This window comes from Manis javanica, chromosome 11 (assembly GCF_040802235.1).
Source record: "Manis javanica isolate MJ-LG chromosome 11, MJ_LKY, whole genome shotgun sequence".
Classification (NCBI taxonomy): Eukaryota; Metazoa; Chordata; class Mammalia; order Pholidota; family Manidae; genus Manis; species Manis javanica.
Genome location: NC_133166.1, coordinates 100,608,577 through 100,630,250, shown reverse-complemented (window position 1 = coordinate 100,630,250; position 21,674 = coordinate 100,608,577). Strand labels below are relative to the sequence as shown.

At 38.5% G+C, this 21,674-nt stretch overlaps 1 protein-coding gene across 8 annotated transcripts in view; it reads left to right on the top strand.

Annotated features, from left to right (window-relative positions):
- Window positions 1-349: 349 nt before the first annotated feature.
- LOC108383984 (membrane cofactor protein) overlaps window positions 350-21,674 on the top strand; it is a 37,190-nt gene continuing 15,865 nt past the window's right edge. For 4 of the 8 annotated variants that reach the window (XM_073217011.1, XM_073217012.1, XM_073217014.1 and 1 more), the window contains exons 1-5: window positions 350-590; window positions 8,125-8,316; window positions 8,635-8,737; window positions 15,018-15,109; window positions 15,973-16,170. In XM_073217011.1, the coding sequence (XP_073073112.1) occupies window positions 470-590; window positions 8,125-8,316; window positions 8,635-8,737; window positions 15,018-15,109; window positions 15,973-16,170 (706 nt within the window). In that variant the 5' untranslated portion in view covers window positions 350-469. The remainder of the gene's footprint in view (window positions 591-8,124; window positions 8,317-8,634; window positions 8,738-15,017; window positions 15,110-15,972; window positions 16,171-21,674) is intronic. The other 4 variants (XM_073217017.1, XM_073217018.1, XM_073217016.1 and 1 more) reach the window with 1 other exon arrangement.

Below are 21,674 nucleotides of genomic sequence, written 5' to 3'. Positions count from 1 at the left end.
TCTTCAATCCAGAGCTCCGGAACAGGGACAATGAGGACCTCGTCAGCTCTGGTTTCCTTCCCACCCTTCCGGAGGTGGGGCGGTGCCTAGGAACGCTAAGGTGGACTCGCCCTTCCCAGCCAGCCGCCGCTGGGCTTCCGGGAAGGTTTGCGGGGAGCGTGGCCTCACAAGGCCCGGCCCACTGGGAGGAGCCCGAGGTGCGACTTCCCCTCAACCTCCTGCTCCAGCCAGGGCCACGCCCCGTCCCCGCCAATTTACCCGGCCATCGCCAGTCGAGGCCCCGCCTTGCAGCACGCTGATTGGCCCAATCGGCGTACGCCTAGTCACTTCCGCCCTGGCGCCAGCCAGGCCACGCCCATTTTTGGTGCTGCGCTTGGCGCTCGGTGAATGTGGAGATTGTTGCGTGTGGTAACGGAACTCAGAGGCCCGTGAGCGGCTGGCAGCAGGTTTCGCTCTGATCTCTCGGAAAATGACGGCGCCTCGCGCGCCGCGCAGCGCACCTCCGGGCCGCTCCGAGAGTCCCTCGTCTTCTCGATGCTTCGCTGGGATCCTTTCGATGGCTCTAGTGCTCCTGCTACCCGTATCCTCAGGTGGGAGCCTGGAGGAGGCGTGCGCTCCGCCGGCCAACTGGGGCGACCCGGGAGCGGCCGACTGTTGGCAAGGACGGGGCAGCTTCGCTGGGTGGGTGGCGTGGAAGGCGCGGGTGGGTGGGCCGCGGTCGGGTTTGCGGGGATCAAGGGCGTGGGGACCCTGTAGCCCGTGGGCTGACTGGCCTGTGTCTGCACCGAGTGGCGCGCGGTGGGGGCGCAGCCGGCTTTCTCCGGGCCAAGCTGTACGCCTAGCGTAAGCTTTCCGGGTGTTTCCTGGGCAACCGGCGTCGGTGCGGAGCGGTGAGGGCTTGTTCCTGGGCCCCGGGGCGTGGGGAGGTGCCAGGGCCGGCGCAGTGCCCTGGGGAGGCTCTCCCTGTGTTTCCTGGGCGGGGTGAGGCCTGCGTGAGTCGGGTGTCGTGCCCGCTGGGCTGGGGGCCCCCTGGCCTGGTGTAGCCTGGAGTGTGCTTTACGGAAGTTTTGGCCCCCGCGGTCGTTTGTGGGGTGAGGAAGCTCAGTGCTGGCTGTGTATGGGGGCTTGGCAGAGCGTGTGGTGCTTGGCGAAGCAGGCTCTGGGTGACGGGTTTAGAGGGTTCGGGAAGGGCGGGCAGTGCTTTCTGTACCGAAAAGTGAACAGGCTCCTTGTTCCATAAGGTCGTATTGGTGTTGGTTTGCAGGTGTGTGTGTCTTTTGCCATAGAGTCATTTCCCTGCTCCATCCATACAGGCAATATCCTGTTTTACTACCGAATACCTTTTTGACCCTTTTTTTCCTTTTCATGAGATTGAGTCATATTTGACGGGAAATCCGAAATGACCTAGCAAACATTGTTAGCCAAACCTGGTGAGAAATGAGTATCCTAAAAAGTGAAGGATAATGTTCATTGGTTTTCGCCTGCAGCTCATAAACTAAAGCTGAAAGCCCATTCACTAAGTGATTTTTGTATTTCATTGAACGGAATAAGTGCTTTAAAAAAAATATATATGTTAAAAATGGCATGCTTTTAGTGCACACAATTAAAGGACAACCATGTCTAATACATTGGTATATTTCCTCCTGTCTTTGTATGCACCTGTTTCTATGTCTGAGTAATTTCCAAGGTCCTATTACATATAGTTTTTATGCTGTGTTCTTTTCCTTAGCAGTATTCATTTAACAGATATTTGCCTTCTGTGTGCCAAGTTCTGTGCTGGTCCAGAGAATACACTAGAGAGCAAATCTTTCCTATACTCAAGGTCCTTTTTCAGTGTTTCACACACACACACACACACACACACACACATAAAAGCAGGGACTGTTTTACTCACTGTAGATCTCCAGTGCCAGGTACACAGTAGGCAATGAAGAAATACTTGCTAAAATTTATTGGGCGTGGTAGGCAGTAACTAAAACATGGTACTAATGAGTGTTAATACCAAAGACAAGTGCCCTGGAGGAAGGAAAGGAGCATGATTCTCTGAGAGCGTTTAACATCTGCCTCTTTGGGGCTTCTGACTTGCTGTTCCTTAGCCTTGGAACATTCTTCACTTGCCTCTTGGCATATTTGGCTCCTTATTCTTCAAGTTTAGGTGAGATGTTACCTCCTCAGAGCCACCTCCTCTGACCACAGTGTCTCAGGTAGATACACACACACTGTAGCTCAGTCCTCCCTAACATGTAGTCATCCTCCCAAAGCTATCTTTTCTGTTCTGTCCCCAGTAAAATGCAGAGCCCTCATCTATCTTGTCATACTTGGGGTTCCAAATGACCAATTTTTGTTTTTGGTATCAACAATCCTGTATAATTACTAAGTACCAGAAAATTATAATTGGCTGGGGCTTAGAGTCCAGAACAAAATTCCTCCTGCCTTCAGGAGGAAGTGTCTTTAAACAGCCATGCTTAGGATGGCCTTTCCGTGGTGCCAACACAGCTAAGGCAGGTGCAGCTGGGGATCAGAAAGGATCTGCCTTGCCCTGTTTATGTAGACCCTTCTGAGCTCACAGTACTCCAGTCTTGCTTGGAACTGATCGTTAAAAGTTCATTTCTATGAAGCGAGTAAAGGTGGGGAACAGTGGTGATAAGAAGAAAACAAAAGGAGTTTTTTTTAAAGGAATAAAGCTTAGATAGAGGTAGAAGTTGGAGGTGACTATGAATGCAATTAGGAATAGAGGAAAATAGGTTAATAAAATGATTAGGAGGCAACATGGAACGTAACAGAACTAGAAATGAAGAGGAGGAAAAACAGTTAAATTTAATGTTCAAAGATAAAATCAGGATAGGTATAAAACTTACAGAAAGTGAGAACTCACGCTACACAGGGACAGTGGGAAAATATATTTCACTTTTGAAGCAGCGCCTGAGGGGAAGGTTTTGTAAGTAGGCAGTGTTGTACCTGGGAGGCTTGGCACTTCAGAGATAGTTGCCAAATGGTATGAGATCCTCAGAAGGAACATTTGTCAAATCTCAGGACCAGTCTTGTTCCTCCAGAAGAGGTCTGCTTTTTTGGACAAAACCCATAGTCTCCTGTTGTGGGTAGCCTCTTCTGCCTATTTTAGGTCTTTTCTTTCTTTTTAATTAAAGAAGCCAAGATCAGTAAGTGCTTAAACAGTTTAATCTTCTCACTCTGCATATTACAGTCCAAAAGAGAGCTGTCCTTATCTGTTCAATTGCTAGGTTACCAGAATACTGGGAGATAGGCACCAAAAGAAATTACTTGGCCAAATCTTTCTCCAGTGCATAAAGCTTTAAGGTAGTTATTTTCACTAGTAAATTCATTACAGCATATTCTTCACCATGGTTTGACAGCAGTGGTACTTTGAATACCAGATTTTTTTGCATAGCTGCTATAAGGGGCATACTGTTAGGTGTCATGACAACAAAGGTGAATGGAGTACGTAAATCATGTTAACTATTTACCTGAGACATGTTAACTATTTACCTGTGCAGAAGAGAGTCCAAGCGAAGAGGACTGGTCACTGCCTTTCCAGGGAAAGCAGAAAATACTTCCTAGAGGAGATGTTGAATGGATTAAGTGAAAGAAGAGAAGACTTGAGCAGGAATTGAGCCGAACAGGGAGGAAGGACTCTCAGATCAGAGGGAGCCGTGTGAGCAGAGTCTCAGAGCTGTGACGTGGGTGGGGCATTCGTGGCCTGCCAGTCTACAAGGGTTGCAGCAATAGGGCAGAGGAGGCAAGAGGAAGGCGGAGGATTAGATCACAGTGTGACTAATGGTGAAAAGCAAAGGATGGTCAGGAATGAACTATCACCATCTTAAAATAGAGACTATGTTATCACCTGGCCTTTTAAGGCATCTTGAGCCCTTTTGTTTGACTTAGCACAATGCGAATCTAAAGTAAGCTTGCTTTAAATTCCCAGGCTCAGTAGAAGAGGACTGAATGCAGAGAGCATGTTGGTGTGAGCATGCAAAGGGTTCAGATGGGACAGTGATGGGAAGCAGTGTTGGTAGTGGAACCAAGCTGCTGGCTTGACTCCTGGGTCGGCCACCTACTGGGAATGTGTTCTTGGGCAACTTACATCACCTTACTAAGCCTCTGTTCACTGAGCTTAAAGAGGAGGAAATAGTACACATTTCATAGGATGATTATGAAGATTAAATTACTTAAAAAGCACTTAAAATAATGGTTGGCATAGGTGTAGTGTTTAATGTTCTATTTCTAAAATCATTACTATCATTGTAATTGCTCTAACAAATACTGGGATCCTTCAGTATCATACTTTAGGGAAAAATACAACTCACAGTATTTGGAATTCACCTTTGAAAATATTGAAATACTATTTCTAATAATAGCAATGATGAAGTGTGGGTTCACAATAAACTAATAAACTGAGCATAAATATTTTGACATGAAGGAAATTAAAAACTGATCAAGGTATATGTAACTAAAGCAATGAAAAAATTTGAAGATGGGCATAAAAATAGCAAAGGAAAATTATGATCTACAGATATGTCTGGAACAGGTTGACTAAGCAATAAAGAATTTGAGTTTTGATCTAAGAATGTGTGGAATTGATAACAGTGCCCCATTCAGTTCTGGCACTAAGTAGTAGAAGTGCAATGATGAAGGAGACATGGTTCTCAGGAGGTGACACATCTCATACGGTAAATAAACCATAAAGAAGTATGATATGAGAAGTTCTGTGAAAGAAGTAAATTGAGACATCCTGCAGACACTTAACCCCTTTTTTGGGATAAAGGATGTCAGACCTTTAAAGAAAAAGTGGCATTTGAGATGAAACTGAAGGATGAAGGTGGGAGGAGTGGCCGGGTCTCTGGTCAAAGCTGAAGTAAATGGTGCATGGCGGTCTAGAGTGCTGAAGTCATTTAAGCAATTTAATATGCACTCCAGTGGATAAAACAGGGCTCAAGAATGGTGTGAAGAGTGAACAGGGTCCTGGTAGTGAGAGATTTTAAGTCGGAGCCATGTGAAGGAGCCTTAGACATTATCATGGCGGCTGTGAGGAGCTATTGAAAGGTATCTGACTTGGAAGAGCCTTGGTGACTGTCATAACCATATTACTCTAGTAAAAATGTAACAAAATAATGAAAGGCAACAGGATAGGTAAGGAGATCTATTCAGTATCTCCTGTAGCAATCCAGCTAGGAAATGATAGTGGCTTGAATTTGAAGTAAAGGGTAAGTTAGAGAAATAGAATAGGCATTTCAGTTGTGAAAAAACTTAACTAGTTTGCTGGGCTCATGTGAGTATGAAGAATCAAAAGAGAGCAGCCTTTGGCTTCGCTGTGTTGTTTGAGATAGCGTGGCACTTTCAGTGGGGCATGGAAGGAGGCAGTTGGACATACAGACATGGTCCCCCAGCTAGCGACCTAGGGTGGATACAGGAATTTGGGAGGCAGCTCTTCTCAGCAGTAGTGAGGTCTTGGGAGTACATATACCCACCCAGAAGGAACTGCAGAAGGAAGTAACCACAGTTCCAGAGTGCCCCCTTAGGAATGTTGTCACATTATCCAGTCAGGCAGAGAAAGAAGAGTAGCTAGAAGACAAGCTAAAAACCAGGGTGGGAGGTGCTAACTATCCTGGAAACCAGAGAGAGTGACCTCACTCCTGGTGTTACAGACGGGGTAACGAAAAGTACCGAGGAAGAAACTGTTCGGATGAGCTTGCCAAGAAGGAGACTAGGTAATGGCTTTGAAAGTAAGTTAAGTGACTTCTGTAGGCCTAGAAATGAATGGGAAGTAAGAAAATTGTCAGGTGTAGACGCCAGAGCCTGCTTTTCCACAAAGCATAGAAAGTTATAAATAGGTTGTGTGGACAGTGGGAGAAGGAGCAGGACAACCAGGTTTCATCCAGTTCCAGTTGGTCAGAGACCATGGTTTTCTCAGGGTACCCATCCGGGCTGGGGTGTGTGTGGCCGAGTCAGAGGGTTACTTTAATATGTGCAGGTTTAGTGAGTGCTTGCACTTTTTGCACATATAGAGAAGGCGAACAGTTCTTTTCATCCGTGCTAGAGCACTATTTCACTTGCCTGAAACTTACGTGGAACACTGGGGAATTTTTTTGAATGCAGCCTATCTTTACTAATTAATGGCATCTACTGTTAAGATGTAGCATAGCAGCCTAATAATAATTATGTTGTAAACTGTTTGGAAAAACTAAGTCAGCATTGTTTTTCTGAGTTGGGAATGCCATAGGAAAGAAATTCAGTGTTCTCAGCAAGACAACAAATTTGATTTTTTAGAAGTGTGATATAGGACTCAATTATTACAGTGTATAAAGGTTGCAGTCAGCTGATTGCAAAACCAAATTTTAAACTCTGTACGTTGTTCAAAGCATGCCTTTCATGATGAATGCTAGCAAGAAGGAATACTTCAAATTAGTGAATAGATTGAACTATCCAGTTGAGATTTCTTTTTCCATGCAGAGCTCTAGGTGTGAAAGTCATACTAGGAATCCTCATTTCTTTGTCTGCTTTAAACTAGTTACTGAATGCAGAAAACAAGGGACAGGTGTAATTAAATCATCAACATGTTGTCCAACGATGTTATGTATTTGTATGTAGGATTGAATTATTTAGCACCCCTAGCCCGTGGTTTTTTCCACTGTAAAATGACAATGTCTGACTCAGGTATTCAGTAAATTTAATGACAATAATATCCAAGTCTATACTAATCCTCCTTTCAAACAACGCTTTTAATTACTGTGGCTTTTTTCTTCGCCTTTTGCTTTTTGGGGGGCAGTTGATGAGGAACACTCAAATGTCAAGGTCAGCACAGTGGAAATGTGGAAAACATTTGCCAGTAGGTAGATTTCAGGACAGAATGTAAATGAAGTGTTGGACAGTGTACTTACACAGAATTTTAGAATTTAGAATATAATATGAAAGGAGAGTGATATTTCAGTTGGTTAGAGTTCTCTTGACCGGTCTCTCCATCTGAAGTAAGATGGAGATCCAGGGAGGAAGAAAGAAGAGCTTCCTCAGGGATCAGAATAAGGTCTCTCTCCTTTCTCCTAACGCCCTTAACCTGATAGGAGGGGCCTCTATGTTCATTTAGCCCTTTGAGATTTTACTGGCTGTGTCCCTCCATCACATTATTTTACATAATTATTCCAACAGATTTGTTAAATTTTCTAGCCCGCAGTTAATAAACCGGAAGAGGAGTGGCTGAAGGAGAAAGGGCACTGTTTTAGGGAGGAAACCCCTCCCCTCTCCCCCAAAAATTTTTAGAAAAATTCTAAAAGCACAGCAATAGAGTAGCTTTACTGTAGGGGTATATTGGATAAACAGCCCAGACAGCTACCTCAGGGAGCTTCTAAGGGAATGAATGCAGGACTGATCAGAGAAGAAAGGTTCAATTATCCAAGAAAGCAGTTTTTTTAATGTAAAGCTTTTCAGTCAATTCTGGTGTTAAATGTCCTCTATTCACTTATAAAATGCTTAGTTCACTAATATAAAACATATGAAATGCAGTCGTATATTTTGAAATACTTTAGTCCTTATTTATTTGGACCAGTGAAGTCCACAGTGCTATTTAATAACCCCCTCTTAACCATGGCCTTTCTTGAGCACCCACTGGGCACAGCGAGTAGCGGAAGAAGAAGGCATGTGACTCCCAACCACGAGGATCTTGCCTTCCGAGAGGAGCCTGGGCCTGAAGTGACAAGGCGTCCTCAGTTTGTGTTTGCGACTCAGGAAGAGTATTCTGAGCAGGGCTGTGGAGTATAGCAGACTTCTTAGAGAAGCGGTGAGCTCTGAAGTGAATTTAGAAAGAGGTGGTGAAGGATACATACCAGTATATATTTTTAAGACTAAAAACATGGATTTTGTGTCTTCAGTTTATTTGTTGAATGAAAATTCAGCCTATTCTCCATCTAATCAAAAGCTAATATGTTAGTTAAAACAGGGAAAGCACGTCCTCCACTCCCACCACCACTTGGCTACAAGTATAGAACAGTCACTTAAAATCTTGCCCAGAACCTTCTATGCGTTTGTCCAGTTGTTACCGACCTGCTGCCAGATCATAGTCTGGATGGTGAAAGAGAGAAAATACTTCATTTTCAAGTTGTTATTCTCTTATCCCAGATGCTTGTGGTGATCCACCGAAATTCAATTCTATGAGGAACACAGGCGCCCTTAAAGACAGCTACAATCCAGGGGACAAAGTAGATTATGAGTGTCGCCTAGGATATCAGCGTATCGTTCCTTCTCGTCCCACCAGTACTGTTTGTCAGCCTGATAACACGTGGGCACCACCTCTCCAGGAGGCTTGTACAAGTAAGTAAACTAAACTTTTTTCATTATTCTAGAAATTTTCATACATTATGTAGTGCATATTCTACATAATGCACTGATGGTTTTCTCATGTGACTATAGGTTTTAGATCAGTGTGTTTTCTCAGGCTCTGAAAAATCTCCAGGTAATCTTTTTCTTGGCAGTTGGTTACCTATGTAAATGTGAATCTTACGTTTGACCTTGTAATAATTAAAGAACATAATATTCCCAAATAATCTGAGGAGTAATGTAGAATTTTTATTTTTATTCAGATCTCTTTTGAAATTGGTAAAAACAATAAATTTGAAAATTTTCTTTTAGGAAAATCATGTCCACATCCAGTAGAACCCACAAATGGCCAAGTAAACAGCATAAATGGATCTTTTGTGTTCGGTTCACAAGTCCACTATTCTTGTAATGAGGGGTAAGTTACTCTTTAAAGGAAATAAGGTAACTGTTACTAATTGCATTTTTGTTTTGTTTCTCTTCTTAAGCATTCCCATAAAGTTGATTTCATTTTGCTTTCTATGTGACAGGTCATACTTTTAGCCAAACATCTTGGGCTTTTTTGGAGACTGAAAAGGTGTAAAAAATACAATGAATTAAAGGGAAGGAAAACAAAACTGTAATAACATACTATATGTAATAATAAGCCTATTGTAAGTATTAAAAATGTAGTAATCATGGTGACTTCATGGCTGACAACAAAATGTATCCTATTTAAAGTGGACAACTCTGAACATTAAAGTAGAGCTTTTAGAAATGGGAGGCAGAATTGCCAACTAAAAATATTTTTATTTTGAGACAACTCTAAAGTGTTACCAGACCAAAACTGACCTGGTTAGCCCGGACCATTATGTTGCTCACGATCTGTTAGTTGGAAACCTTGTTTTTAAGACTGCTGCAAAGCAGTGAAGCATGTCAAAAAGAGGTACTAAGTGCTTGATAACAACCTTTCTTCTATATAGCTCTTTTAATAGTATAAATTGGGGACACTGGGCATTTATGAAAAATGTGCATTTAGAAAGTAAAGATAATACAGTATAGAAACACAAGTGTTATTTTTATGTTGACCTTGTGTTCTGCTAACTTGCTGAATTCATTTATTAGTTTTAACAGTTTTGTTTTGTTTTTGTTTTTTTTTTGGTAATGTTTGTTTCTGAGTGGAATCTTTAAGGCTTTCTACACGTAGGAGCATATCATCTGCAAACAGTGATGATTTCACTTCTTCCTTTCCAATTTTATTTCTTTTTCTTGACTAATTACTCTGGCTAGAACTTCCAATACTATGTTGAATACAAGTAGTAAAAGTAACCATCCTTGCTTTGGTCCTGATCTTGAAAGAAAAGCTTTCAGATTTTCACTGTTAAGTTTGGTCCTTGCTGTGGGGTTTTCATGTATGTCCTTTATTATCTCTAGGTAATTTCCTTCTTTTTCTAGTTTGTTGAGTATTTTTATCATGAAAGAGAATTGAATTTTGTCAGATTCCTCTTCCACATAAATTGAGATGATCATGGGTTATTTTTTGCCCTTCATTTTGTCTATGTGGCATATTACATCGATCATTTTTCATATGTTGAGCCAACCTTGTATTCCAGGAATAAATCCCATTTTGTCATGGTGTATAATCCTTTTAACATGCTGCTGAATTGTGTTGTTTATTCCCCATGCTGCTGAATTCTGTTTCATTGCAGATTTTTGTATCAGTGTTCATAAGGGATATAGATCTGTAGCTTTCTTGTAGTGTCTTTTTGCCTGATTTTGATATTGTGGTAATTCTGATCTCAGAATGAGTTCCTAAGACTTCTCTCCTCTTCAGTTTTTTGGAAAAGTTTGAGAAGGATTAGTATTCACTGTTCCTTAAATATTTGGAAGATTTTACCAGTGAAGCTCAAGTCCAGGGCTTTTCTTTATTGGGAGATTTCTTATTACTGATTCAGTCTCCTTCCTAGTTATAAGTCTGTTTAGATTTTCTACTTCTTTGTGACTTAGTCTTGATAGATACTGTGTTTCTAGGAATTTGTTCATTTTATCTAGGTTGTCCAATTTGTTGGTATAAAATTAGTCATAGTACTGTCTTACAGTATTTTGTATTTCTGTAGAGTTGGTAGTAATGTCCCCACTTTCATTCTGATTTTAATGATTTGAGTCTTTTCTTACTTCATCTAGCTAAAGGTTTGTGAATTTAGTGGATCTCTTTGAAGACCCAGCTTTGATTTTATTTTCTCTTATTGTTTTTCTCTTATCTATTTTGCTTAACTCTGCCCTAATCTTTATTACTTATCTCCTTCTGCTTGTTTTTCATTTACTTCATCTTTTTCTAGTTCTTTAAGTCATAAAGTTGGGGTGTTGATTTCAGATTTCTCATTTTTAATGTAAGCATTTACAGCTATAAATTTTCCCCTTGGTACTGCTTTTGCTGCTACCCATGTTTTGGTGTGTTGTCACTTTCATTCATGCAAGAGTATTTTCTAATATCCCTTACGATTTCTTCTTTGATCTATTGATTACTTAAAAGCATGTTGTTTAACTTTTACAATTGTGTGAATTTTCCAGTTTTCCTTCTAATATTGATTTCTAATTATATCCCATTGTGGTCAGAGAAAATACTTTGTATGATATCTATCTTTTAAAATCTATTGATTAATTAATACTAATTTCTGACAGAATAAATTTATCTTATTAATTATGCATTATTTATTAGGTAATTAATTGTGTTATCAATAATCTAATTAGTGTTATTAATTTGCGGCCTACTATTTGGTCTGTCCTAGAAAGCATTCCCTGTGTACTTGAGAAGAATGCATATTTTGTTGTTGGGTAGAGTGCTCTGTGTATGTCTCTGAGATGTATTTGGTTTATTGTTTTCCTTAAGTCTTCTATTTCCTTACTTATCTTCTATCTGGTTGTTTAATCCACTTTTATGTGTGTTTTGAAGTCTCCAAGTAGTACTGTAGAAATACCTATTATGTGTATTTTTCCATTTCTGTCAGATTTTGCTTCATATATTTTGATGGCCTGTCATTAGGTACATAAAAGTTTATACTTGTTATATCTTCCTGCAGTATTGAACTCTTATTAATATATAATGTCCTTTTTTATCTTTGATGAACTTTTTTTGATTTAGAGCCTATTTTGCCTGTACTATTTCTACTGCTCTGTTTTGAAATGCCTTTTTACATCCTTTCAATTTCAATTGCTTTGTGTCTTTGGATGTCAGGTGAGTCTCTTGCAGAGAACCTTATATTTGAATCAAGTGTTTTTATACATTTTGGCAATCTCTTTCTTCTGAATGGAGAGTTTAACCCATTTAAATATAATTACTGACTTCTGTCATTGCGCTGTTTGTTTTCTATGTGCCTGATAGCTTTTCATGTTACTCATTTCCTGAATTACTGTTTTCTTTTATGTTTAGTTGATTTTTATAATGAAATGTCTGAATTCTTTTCTTACTTCCTTTTGTGTATATCCTATAGCTATTTTGTTTGTGGTTACCATAGGATACATGTAACATCCTACAATTATAACAGTCCGATCTGAATTTATACCAGTGTAACTTCAGTAAATTAGAAAGTCTGCTCCTTTATGGCACCATCCTACCCCTTTTGGTTATTGGTATCAGAGTAGTCTCTACAACAGTAACTATAATACTAGCTTCTACACTAATAATTTATTTTCTTATAAGAGAGTAGTCTTTTAAATAATAATAGAAAAGAAAAATTGCACTTACAGACCATTATTACAATAACACTAGCTTTCATTATTGTCCAGGTATTTACATTTACTGAGATGCTTATTTCTCCATAAGGCTTCAAGCATTTCTTGTAGACAAGGTCAGTTAGTCACAAACTCCTGCAGCTTTTATTTCTTGGAAAGTCTTAATTTCTCCTTTACTTTTGAAGGGCAGTTTTGCTAGATAGAGGATTTTTGGTTGACAGTTTTTTTCTTCTAGCACTTCGAGTATATCAATCAGCCTACTTGTCTCTGGCTTCCAAATTTCTGATGAGAAGTCTGCTTATAATCTTATTTAGGATCCCTTGTTGTGATGATGCACTTCTCTTTTGCAGCTCTCAAGATTTGAAAGTTTGATTATTATATATTTTAGAATGGGTCTCTTTGAGTTCATTTTACTTGGAGTTTGTTTAGCTTTTTGGATATTTATATTCATGTCTTTAATCAAATTTAGGAACCATTATTTCTTCAAATATTTTCTCTACCCCTTTCTCTCTGCTCCTTCTGAGAGTCCCATAGTATATATGTCCATCTGCTTGTTGGTCCCTTAGGCTCTGTACACTTTTCTCCAGTCTTTTCTCTTTCTGTTATTCAGACTCCAATTGTCCTATCTTCAACTTCATCGATTCTTTCTTCTGCTTGCTCTAATCTTTCATTCCTCTAGTGAATTTTTCATTTCAGTTATTGTACTTTTCAAGTCCAGAATTTTCACATGGCTTCTTTTTATTTTTTTAGGTTTTCTGTCTCCTATTGATATTTCCATTTTGTTGGTACATTTTCTTTACTTTCTTCATTTATTCCCTTATTTATTTGATCATCTTTAAGACCATTATTTTAAAGTCTTTCTCTAGTAGATCTGCCATCAGGTCTTTTTCAGGGACAGTTTCTGTTAATTTATTTTTTCCGTTGAGTGGGCCATGCTTTCCTGTTTATTTTTATTTCTTGTGATTTTTCTTGAACTGGATGTTTGAATCTAATAATGTGTTAGCTCTGAAAACCAGCATTTGTCCCTTCCCTAGGCTTGCAGTTTTATGTTATTTTGTTGTTGTTTTCATTGCCATAAGGAGTTCAGTGTTGAGTATCAGCTTGAGATGTAAACTGAAGGCCTTCTCAGGTCTTTTCTACTAAACCTTTGCTAGGTTTTTTAATTTTCAGTTTTTAATTTTCCTTGTATATGCAGTTGGTTTTGAATGTCCTATTCTTTTAATGTCTGGCTTCTGGGAGGGGAAAAGTGAAAAAATGAAGTGGGGAGCAACGGGCACTGGATCTTTAAATACCCTGGGAGTCACTTCAGTCAGTTAAGAAGGGGCTTTTAAGAGTGGGGAGAGGTGCAACAACAAGGGCTGCAAAGCTCTCTCTTTGACTGCATCTCTGTGATAAGATGTAGCATTCAGTGATAAAAGCACAGATCCCTGGTATTTGGAGACAGGGTCCTTTTTGCCTACCTTAACTCCCATAAGCTTCTTACAAACTGTTCTAGGAACACCTGCACAGCTGACTGCCTGATAGAGATGGAGGGTGAATACTTGCCACTGTAGTAAGAGCTGAAATTCACTGAAGCTAATGCAGTTTATCCCTCCAAGTCTTCCCTTGGAAGTTGCAAGCCACTGAACAGAGAACAGACTCTGGACTTCCAAAACAGTTACATCTGGCAGATTCTAAGAGTGCAGTTGTCTTCTAGTTGGGGAGAGAGATTCGTGGTGCTTCCTACTTTACCATCCCTGAACCCTGTTCTAATATATTACAACACAGAACTAAAGAGCTGAGACTTGGGGGGAAAGTCTGCTGGAAGTGCATATAGGTAGTTTCACAGTTTATTTTTTAACTCGATCAAATGAAAATATTGGAGTAACCTGTCAATATAGGCATGCCTCAAAGATATTGTTAATTAAGTTCCAGACCACCACAATAAAGCAAAGCAAATGGGTCTTTTTGGTTTCCCAGTGTATATAAAAGTTATGTTTACACTGTACTATAATCTGTTAAGCATGCAGTAGGATTATGTCTAAAAAACAATGTACATATTTTAAATTATGAATATTTAATTGACATAAAGACATGAAATGAGCAAATGGTATTGATTGGAAAATGGTGCAGATAGACTTGCTCAGTGCATGGCTGCCACAAACCTTCAATTTGTAAAATGTGCAGTATCTGTGAAGTTCAGTGAAGTGAAGCACAATAAAATGAGGTCTGCCTGTTGTTATATAGAGAGAACCTATTAGGCAGTTTGAAAGATACCAAAAGTTTAAAATGTAGAGTCTTCTCAAAGTTGTGTCCTTAGTAAAAAAACAATATATACAGCAATGTGTCAAAGCAAAATAGTAAGTGAGAAGTACCAAATAAGTAGAATTATCATGGTCATTACATTAGAGTTTAGAAGGAGAGAGTACTGGGAATTTAAGTCATCAGAGATTTCATCACATAGTAGTGTTCCCGAGCCACTCCTAGAAAGATATTCTGGACTAAAGAATATTAAGAACAGCTGAAACTCACCTAGCACTCACCATGCATCATATGCAAAATCATGTAATCCTTGAAACATCTCTGGGAGATACGAACTATTACCCCTTTTTATAGATGAGGAAACTGAGCAAGAGAATGTTAACGGATTTGCCAAAACGGAAATAACATGCCGGTTGTGGACCTGGGGCTTGAGTGCAGGCAGGCAAGCTCTCAGGCCTGATCCCTCTATTTAGTTATTGCCCTTACTGAGCAGAATGTCGTGAGCAAAGGCATAGAAATGAACGTGTAATGTGATCACCAGAGACAGCAAAGAGACCAGACTGGCAGGCATGACAAATTTATTGGGACATTTTACTCTTCGCTCAGATGTATTCAAATGCAGAAATTCTTTACTTTCTTCTTCAAACGATTATTGCAGAAAAACAACTATATAAAAATTTGCTGCATTTTTATATGCACCTTGTTAACTGCTAAAGGATACAGTAGCTTTTTGTTTTCTCATTTAGTTTTGACTTAATTGGACAAAAAATTCTATATTGTGAAATTTCTGCTGAAACCAATGATGTGGACTGGAGTCATGATCCCCCACTATGTGAAAGTAAGTAAATTCTCTCTTGAGAATTAAGAACAGCACTTCACAACTTCTTGGCCTTGGGACTTTATGCTTTTAAATAAACAAAGATCCTAAAGACCTTTTCTATATGTGGGTTAGTCTATTGATATTCATTGTATTGGAATTAAAATTGAGAAGTTAAAAAAAAACTATTTATTAATTTTTAAGAACAGTAAGCTTAATAGATGCTAATGTAGTCAACATTTTTTATGAAAAAGCAAAATTTTCCATTACAAATAGAATGGTAGATTGTTGTACATTTTTGCAAATCTCAGTACCTGGCTTACAGGAAGACATCTAGATTCAGTCTGTTGCATCATCATGCAATTTGTAGTTTCTGGAAAATTCCACTGTACATTTGTAAGGATAAAAGTGAGAAGACACATACAAAAAAGGAAGAAATTGATGAAAGACAATGATAGCTTGATGTTATTGTGAACCACCAATTTAGCAAATGGATATATTTATAAATTATAAAGCACTTCTTACCTTGCACTGTTATTTTTAATCACAAGCACATTTTCTCATTAAATTGTCAGCATCTCTTACGACAAGAACAAAATGTAACATGACCTTCCAGATAAGTGTAGGTATTTCAAACAGTTACTCTGTATATAGGTATTTGAACAAGTGAATTTTGTTCTAAAAGTTCACTTTTACATTTGTGGTTGGAACATAGGATAGTACATTTTCTCATAGGATCTTCTAAGTGGATATTGGACTCACAGCTAGCTTGCAGAAATCATGTTTACGAATTTATTCAAGGCAGTTCACAGTACTTTACTAATGCCATCTTAATTTTTTACCTTTCCTTTGCCTTTCATGTTCTCTTTTTTTCACTTTTGAAGAGATTTTGTGTGCACCACCCCCCAAAATACCAAATGGAAAATACACCAATAGTGACAAGGACTTCTTTGTCTATAATGAAGTAGTAACTTATAGTTGTGATCGTTCAACTGGACCAGATGAATACTCACTTGTTGGAGAGAGCACTCTTATTTGTTCTGGGAGGGATGTCTGGAGCAGTGCCCCTCCTCAGTGTAAAGGTAAGATGTTTCCCTGCATGCTTCTTCATGTGTAAGTACTATGGAAACACTTTGTAAATACTTTCACCTACAACCAAAACAAACACCCATATATGCTTGTTCCTCCTGTTAAATTAGTTTCTAATTTAACTTAATATAGGTCAAATTGAAACAAAAATAGTTGTAGAGTTCTTCACCCACCACCCCACATGTTCTTGGCATTATAGTTAACATATTATGAGCTACTGTGTATATTTCATAAGTTAGGATTTTTTTTCTCTTAAAGCATCAAAAAACCCATTACACAGACTTAAAAATATAAGGTTTTAGCTTGTATTATAAGAAGTCTGAGAGTTCTGGTTCTAGCAAATGGTAGAATAAATTGTAAAAGATCAACCCTCTCACTGATAAGATTGATAAACTCTGGACAAAACATATTTTAAAAACAATGTTTAAGGTACTGGAAGGTGAGCAAAAATCAGGAAGACACTGGAGGGATTTGACTCTTGGAAGAAAGAAACCACTGAATAACTGTAAAATGTTTACTCTTTTTAAGTGCATGTTCATGGAGCATTCTTTAATACCATATTCTAGGCATTAAGATAATTTTTAACAAGTTTCAAAAAACAAAATCATTCAGAGTGCATTATCTGATCACAATGGAATGAATGTAGGAATCAAAGTAAAGACACCTCCAAAAGCCCCAAATATTTGAAAATTATGCAGGACATTTCTACTAACTGCTGAGGCAAAGAAGTCGCAAGGGAAATGAGCAAGTATTTTGAATTGAATAAAAATAAAAATACAACCTATCAAAAGATCATAGTTTGTGGGATACAGCAAAAGTACTGCTTAGAAGGCTATTTATAGTATGAGATACTTAGAACTAAGAGGAGTCTCACATCAGTGATCTGAGCTTCCACCTAAGAAACTAAATAAGAGCAAATCAAATTGAAAACAAGGAAACAGAAAGAAAAATAAAGATAGAAATCAGTGATATGAAAAGAGAACAAAATAGAATCAGTGAAACCAACATGTAGTTCATGGAGATGACCAATAAAATGGATAAACCGATAGCCAGTCTGCCAAGAAAAACAGGACACAGATTACCAGTATCAGTAATGAAAAGATCATGAAGTATCCGGCAGAGATTTAAAGGATAATAAGGAAATAAACAACTTTATGCCTATAAATTTGACAGTATAAGCCTCACAAAGAGGTCCTATGTCCTCGCTGGGAAATTCTACCAAACATATAAGAAATACAGAATAGCAGCTCTACAGAAACTCTTCAAGAAAATACAAGGGGAGGGAGTACTTCTCAGTTCATTTCATGAGGACAGCATTGCCCTGACACCAAACCAGACAAAAACACTGCAAGAAAATTACAAACAATATCCGCAATGAACATAGAACCAAAACTTCTTAACAAAATATTAACAAATCAAATCCTGTCATATACAAAAATAAGAATACATCATAAGCAAAAGATAAGACTACATCAAAATCAGGAATTTATTCCATGAATGAAAAGTTGATTGAAATGAAAGAAATAACCAGTGTAATTTACCATATAAAGAGATTACAAAAGAAAATTTTAAGATCATCTTAAAAGGTATAAAAGCAAAAAGCACTTCACAGAATTCACCATCTTTTCATGATAAAACTCAGCAAAATAGGAATAGAAGGGAACTATCTTAATTTGATAAAAGGCATCTTCAAAAATCCCACAGCTACCATTATACTTTACAATAATAAAATAACTTACCTCCTCGTAAGGTAGGATAAAGACAAGGATGTCTACCCTCATTAGTCTATTACACTTTGTACTGGGTGTTCTACCCAGTACAATCAGGCAGGAGGTAAAGGTGGGCATACATATTTGAAAGGAGGGAGTAAAATATACTATATGTACTATGACATTACTGACTGTAGAAAATTTGAAAGACTGAAGTTTTAAGCAAGGTTATAAGAAGTCTATGAGCAGAAAGCAATTGTATATCTATATAATAGCAATAAACCATTAGAAATTGAAATTTTAAAGTACTCTTTACAAAAGTTCCAAACTACACAAAATAATTGTGTATGAATCTAACAACGTATGTAGAAGATTTGAATAGTAAAAACGACTAAACACTTAAAAAAGAAATTTTAAAAGACCTTAGTAAATAGAAATTCAGTGCTCATGAATTGGAACACTCGATAAAAGATGTCAGTTCAGTGTATAAATTCAGCACTCTCTGAATAAAAATCTCAGCAGAACTTTTTGTAGAAATTGAGAAGCTGAATTTAAAGTTTACATGGAAAGACAAGAAGTAGAATATTCAAAACAATTTAGAAAAAAAATGGGAGGTCTCATTCTCTGGTGTCAAAACTTATAAAACATACCACAGAGCACATAACCCAGACTGTGGTATTGGTGATAGGGTAGCCATATAGAGCAATGGAACAGAATAAAGTCTAAAAATAGAACCTTTCAAAGATACCCAATTGATTTTGTCACAGGTACTTTTACAAAAACGCTAAAAGTACAAGCACAATTGGAGATCCATGCAAAAATAAATAAAAAAACAACAAACCCCAGAAAGAGCCTCAATCCATGTTAGTAGCCTATGCAAACATTTACTCAAAGTGGGTCATAGAATGAAATGAAAAATGCACAACTCCAAGAATTTTACTAGAAAACGTTTATGGAAAATACTTGTGACCTAGTCAAATACTTCTTAAATAGAGCTCTAAAACCATTGATGCCGGGTTTCTTGTTTGCGGAGTTGAAGAATGAACTTAGCCAACAGTGAAAGTAGGAGAGCCAGGGAGAGGCTTTTATTGACAGATACAGTGAGAGGACAGCGGGGACAAGAGAGCCCGTAGGGGTGCGTTATCTAGGGGTTTTGTAGGCAGTTGAGGATTTTTGGGAACCAGATAAAGGCTTAGGGATGTGGACTTGTTAAGTGGTCCCTGAATATCTGGAATTAACTTAACACAAGAAATTTACTGCTCTGATTTCTCCCTTGAATTATGGGCGTCTTGGTCTGGGAGCATATCAAACAAGGCCACCTGCCCAGCCCCCAAGGTGGGCTAAGGTATTGTTTACTAAAGAGTAAGAATCTTACTTCTTAACTTCCTGGGTATTAAAATGCAATCTTATCTTTTAAGGTGGAATCCTTCCTAGCTTTTACTATGTTGTTTATGGCTAGGCCTGCAAGCTAAATTAGTTGCCCAGTTTGCAAAATCACTTCATCAGGTCTGAAGGAGGAAAGACAGCACGTAGGCCTGCGCCTTTTAGCATGCTAAAGTGAATTTTACACATGATTACAAATGATTAGCATAATAAAAACATGTGCTACTCTTCTTTATCTGGGGAATATTAACTGATCTCACTGAAGAATGATTCTAGAGCTTAGTTTTGGTAGGGGGTTTCCTTGCATGTAGTTACACTGCTCTGACTGCAAATATCCTGCCTTGCTTTTTCCAGAGGCCCTCACCCTACTCTGACTATGCCTATGATCCCTGTCTCACCATGATCATTTAAAGAGAAAAAAAATTCATGAATTGGACTTCTTAAAAGCAAAACTCTGCTCTCAAAGGACACTTTAAAAGAATGAATAAAAGGAGCCATAGACTGGGAGAAAATATTTGCAAAGTACCTATCTGATTATCTGTAACATGTAAGGAACTCTTCAAAGCACAATAATAAAAAGCCCAATATTTAAAAAATGGGCAAGATATCTGAATAGACCTATTTCACCAAAGACAATATTTAGGTAGCAAAAAATGTATGAGAAGTTGTTCAACATCATCAGTAAGTACAAATGTAATTTAAAAACCACAATGAGATACCACTAAGCACCTGTAAGAATGGCTGAAATTCAAAACAAACTAAAAATACCACGTATAGGCAAGAATATGGAACAATTTGAACTCTCATTTTTACTGGTAAGACTGCAGTCTGACCACTTACAATACAGTTTTGCAATTTCTTAGAAAGTTAAGCATAACACTTAACATACAACTCAGTAGTCCAAGTAAAATGATCACATGTTCATGTGGAAACCTGTATGAGAATATTCATAGGTACCTTAATTATAAGTGCCCTACACTGAATACAATCACATGTCCTTCAACAGGTGAATGGATGAGCAACCTGTGCTATGTCCATGTCCATACAGTGGAATGATATTCCACAATAAAAAAGAATGTACTTTTACTCCGTGCAGCAACAGGAATGAATCTCCAGTGCATTATGCTCTGTGAAATAAGTCATATTCAGAAGGTTTGATTCCATTATGACATTATGGAAAAGCAATACTGTCGGGATGGAGAACAGATCAGTGGTTGCCTGGTGGTGAAGGCAGCTGGCTTGCAGGGTGGGTTGAGTACAAGGTGGTAGGAGGACGTATTGCAGATAATGGAACTTTTCTATGCCTTTATTGTGGTGGTAATTACATGATTATTTGCATTTGTCAAAACTAATACAGCTGTACACTTAAATTACTGTATGTAGGTTATATCCAGTAAACCTAACTAAAAGAAAATCATTAGTGCAATTAACAGCATATTGGCACAACAGGTCAGTGAGCCTGGAGTCAGGACAGTAGAAATCCAACATGATTTGAAAAGAAAGATTAAAAACAGAAAGAAAGAGACTTCGGAGCTGTGGAAAAGTAGCAAGCAGTCAAATATACATGTTATTTGAGTTTCAGAAAGAATAATATAAATAATTATTTGAGTAAATATGGACCAAAATTATTCCAGATTTGATCCAAAACTAATCCCACAGACCCAGCAAGTCTAGTGATCCTAGCAGAATAAATAATTTAAAAAAATCTACCAGGAAATCCCCACTAAACTAAACACATCATGGTAAAACTACTGAAAACAAAGGATAAAGAAAAGGCAGCCAGGTGAGAGGAGAGCCCCCCCCCCCCAATAAGAATGCCCGCTGACTTCACTCAGGGACCTGGGGGGCCTAGAAAGCAGCACCTGCTGAGGTGCTGGGAGGAAACAAAGCTCTTCACCTGGAATTCGCTGCCAAGGGGCATCCTCCAAACCTGAAGTGACTAAGAACATTTTCAGATAAACTGAAGCAAAAGAGAATTGGTCACTAGCTGACCTGCGCTCCAGGAATTGCCCAGGGAAGTTCTTCAGGCTGAAGGGAAATGACACCCGGTGGAAATTCAGAGCCCCAGGAAAGGAGGAGGAGCCCTCCTGGCTTAGAAGCCCAGCCTGATCTGGCGCTTGTCTTTTGCTCAGATTTAACTTCAGAAGATGTTGTCCAGAACAAGTCACCACCCAGCCTTGTTACGGTTTTGTTTTTGTTTTTTATTCCAATTCTCCCAAATCCATTGATAGATTCTGAAATCGATCTAGAGGGTCGTGACCAGTATTTTACTTCTTAAGTAGAGTAAAGGGGAAAATACCAAAGTACCCTGCTGTGCTGGCTCAGTTTATCTCTAACTTTATTCAGGCCTGTGTGCACATAAACTGGTGTATGATGTGAAATGTATTTCTTGATGTTTGGGTTGT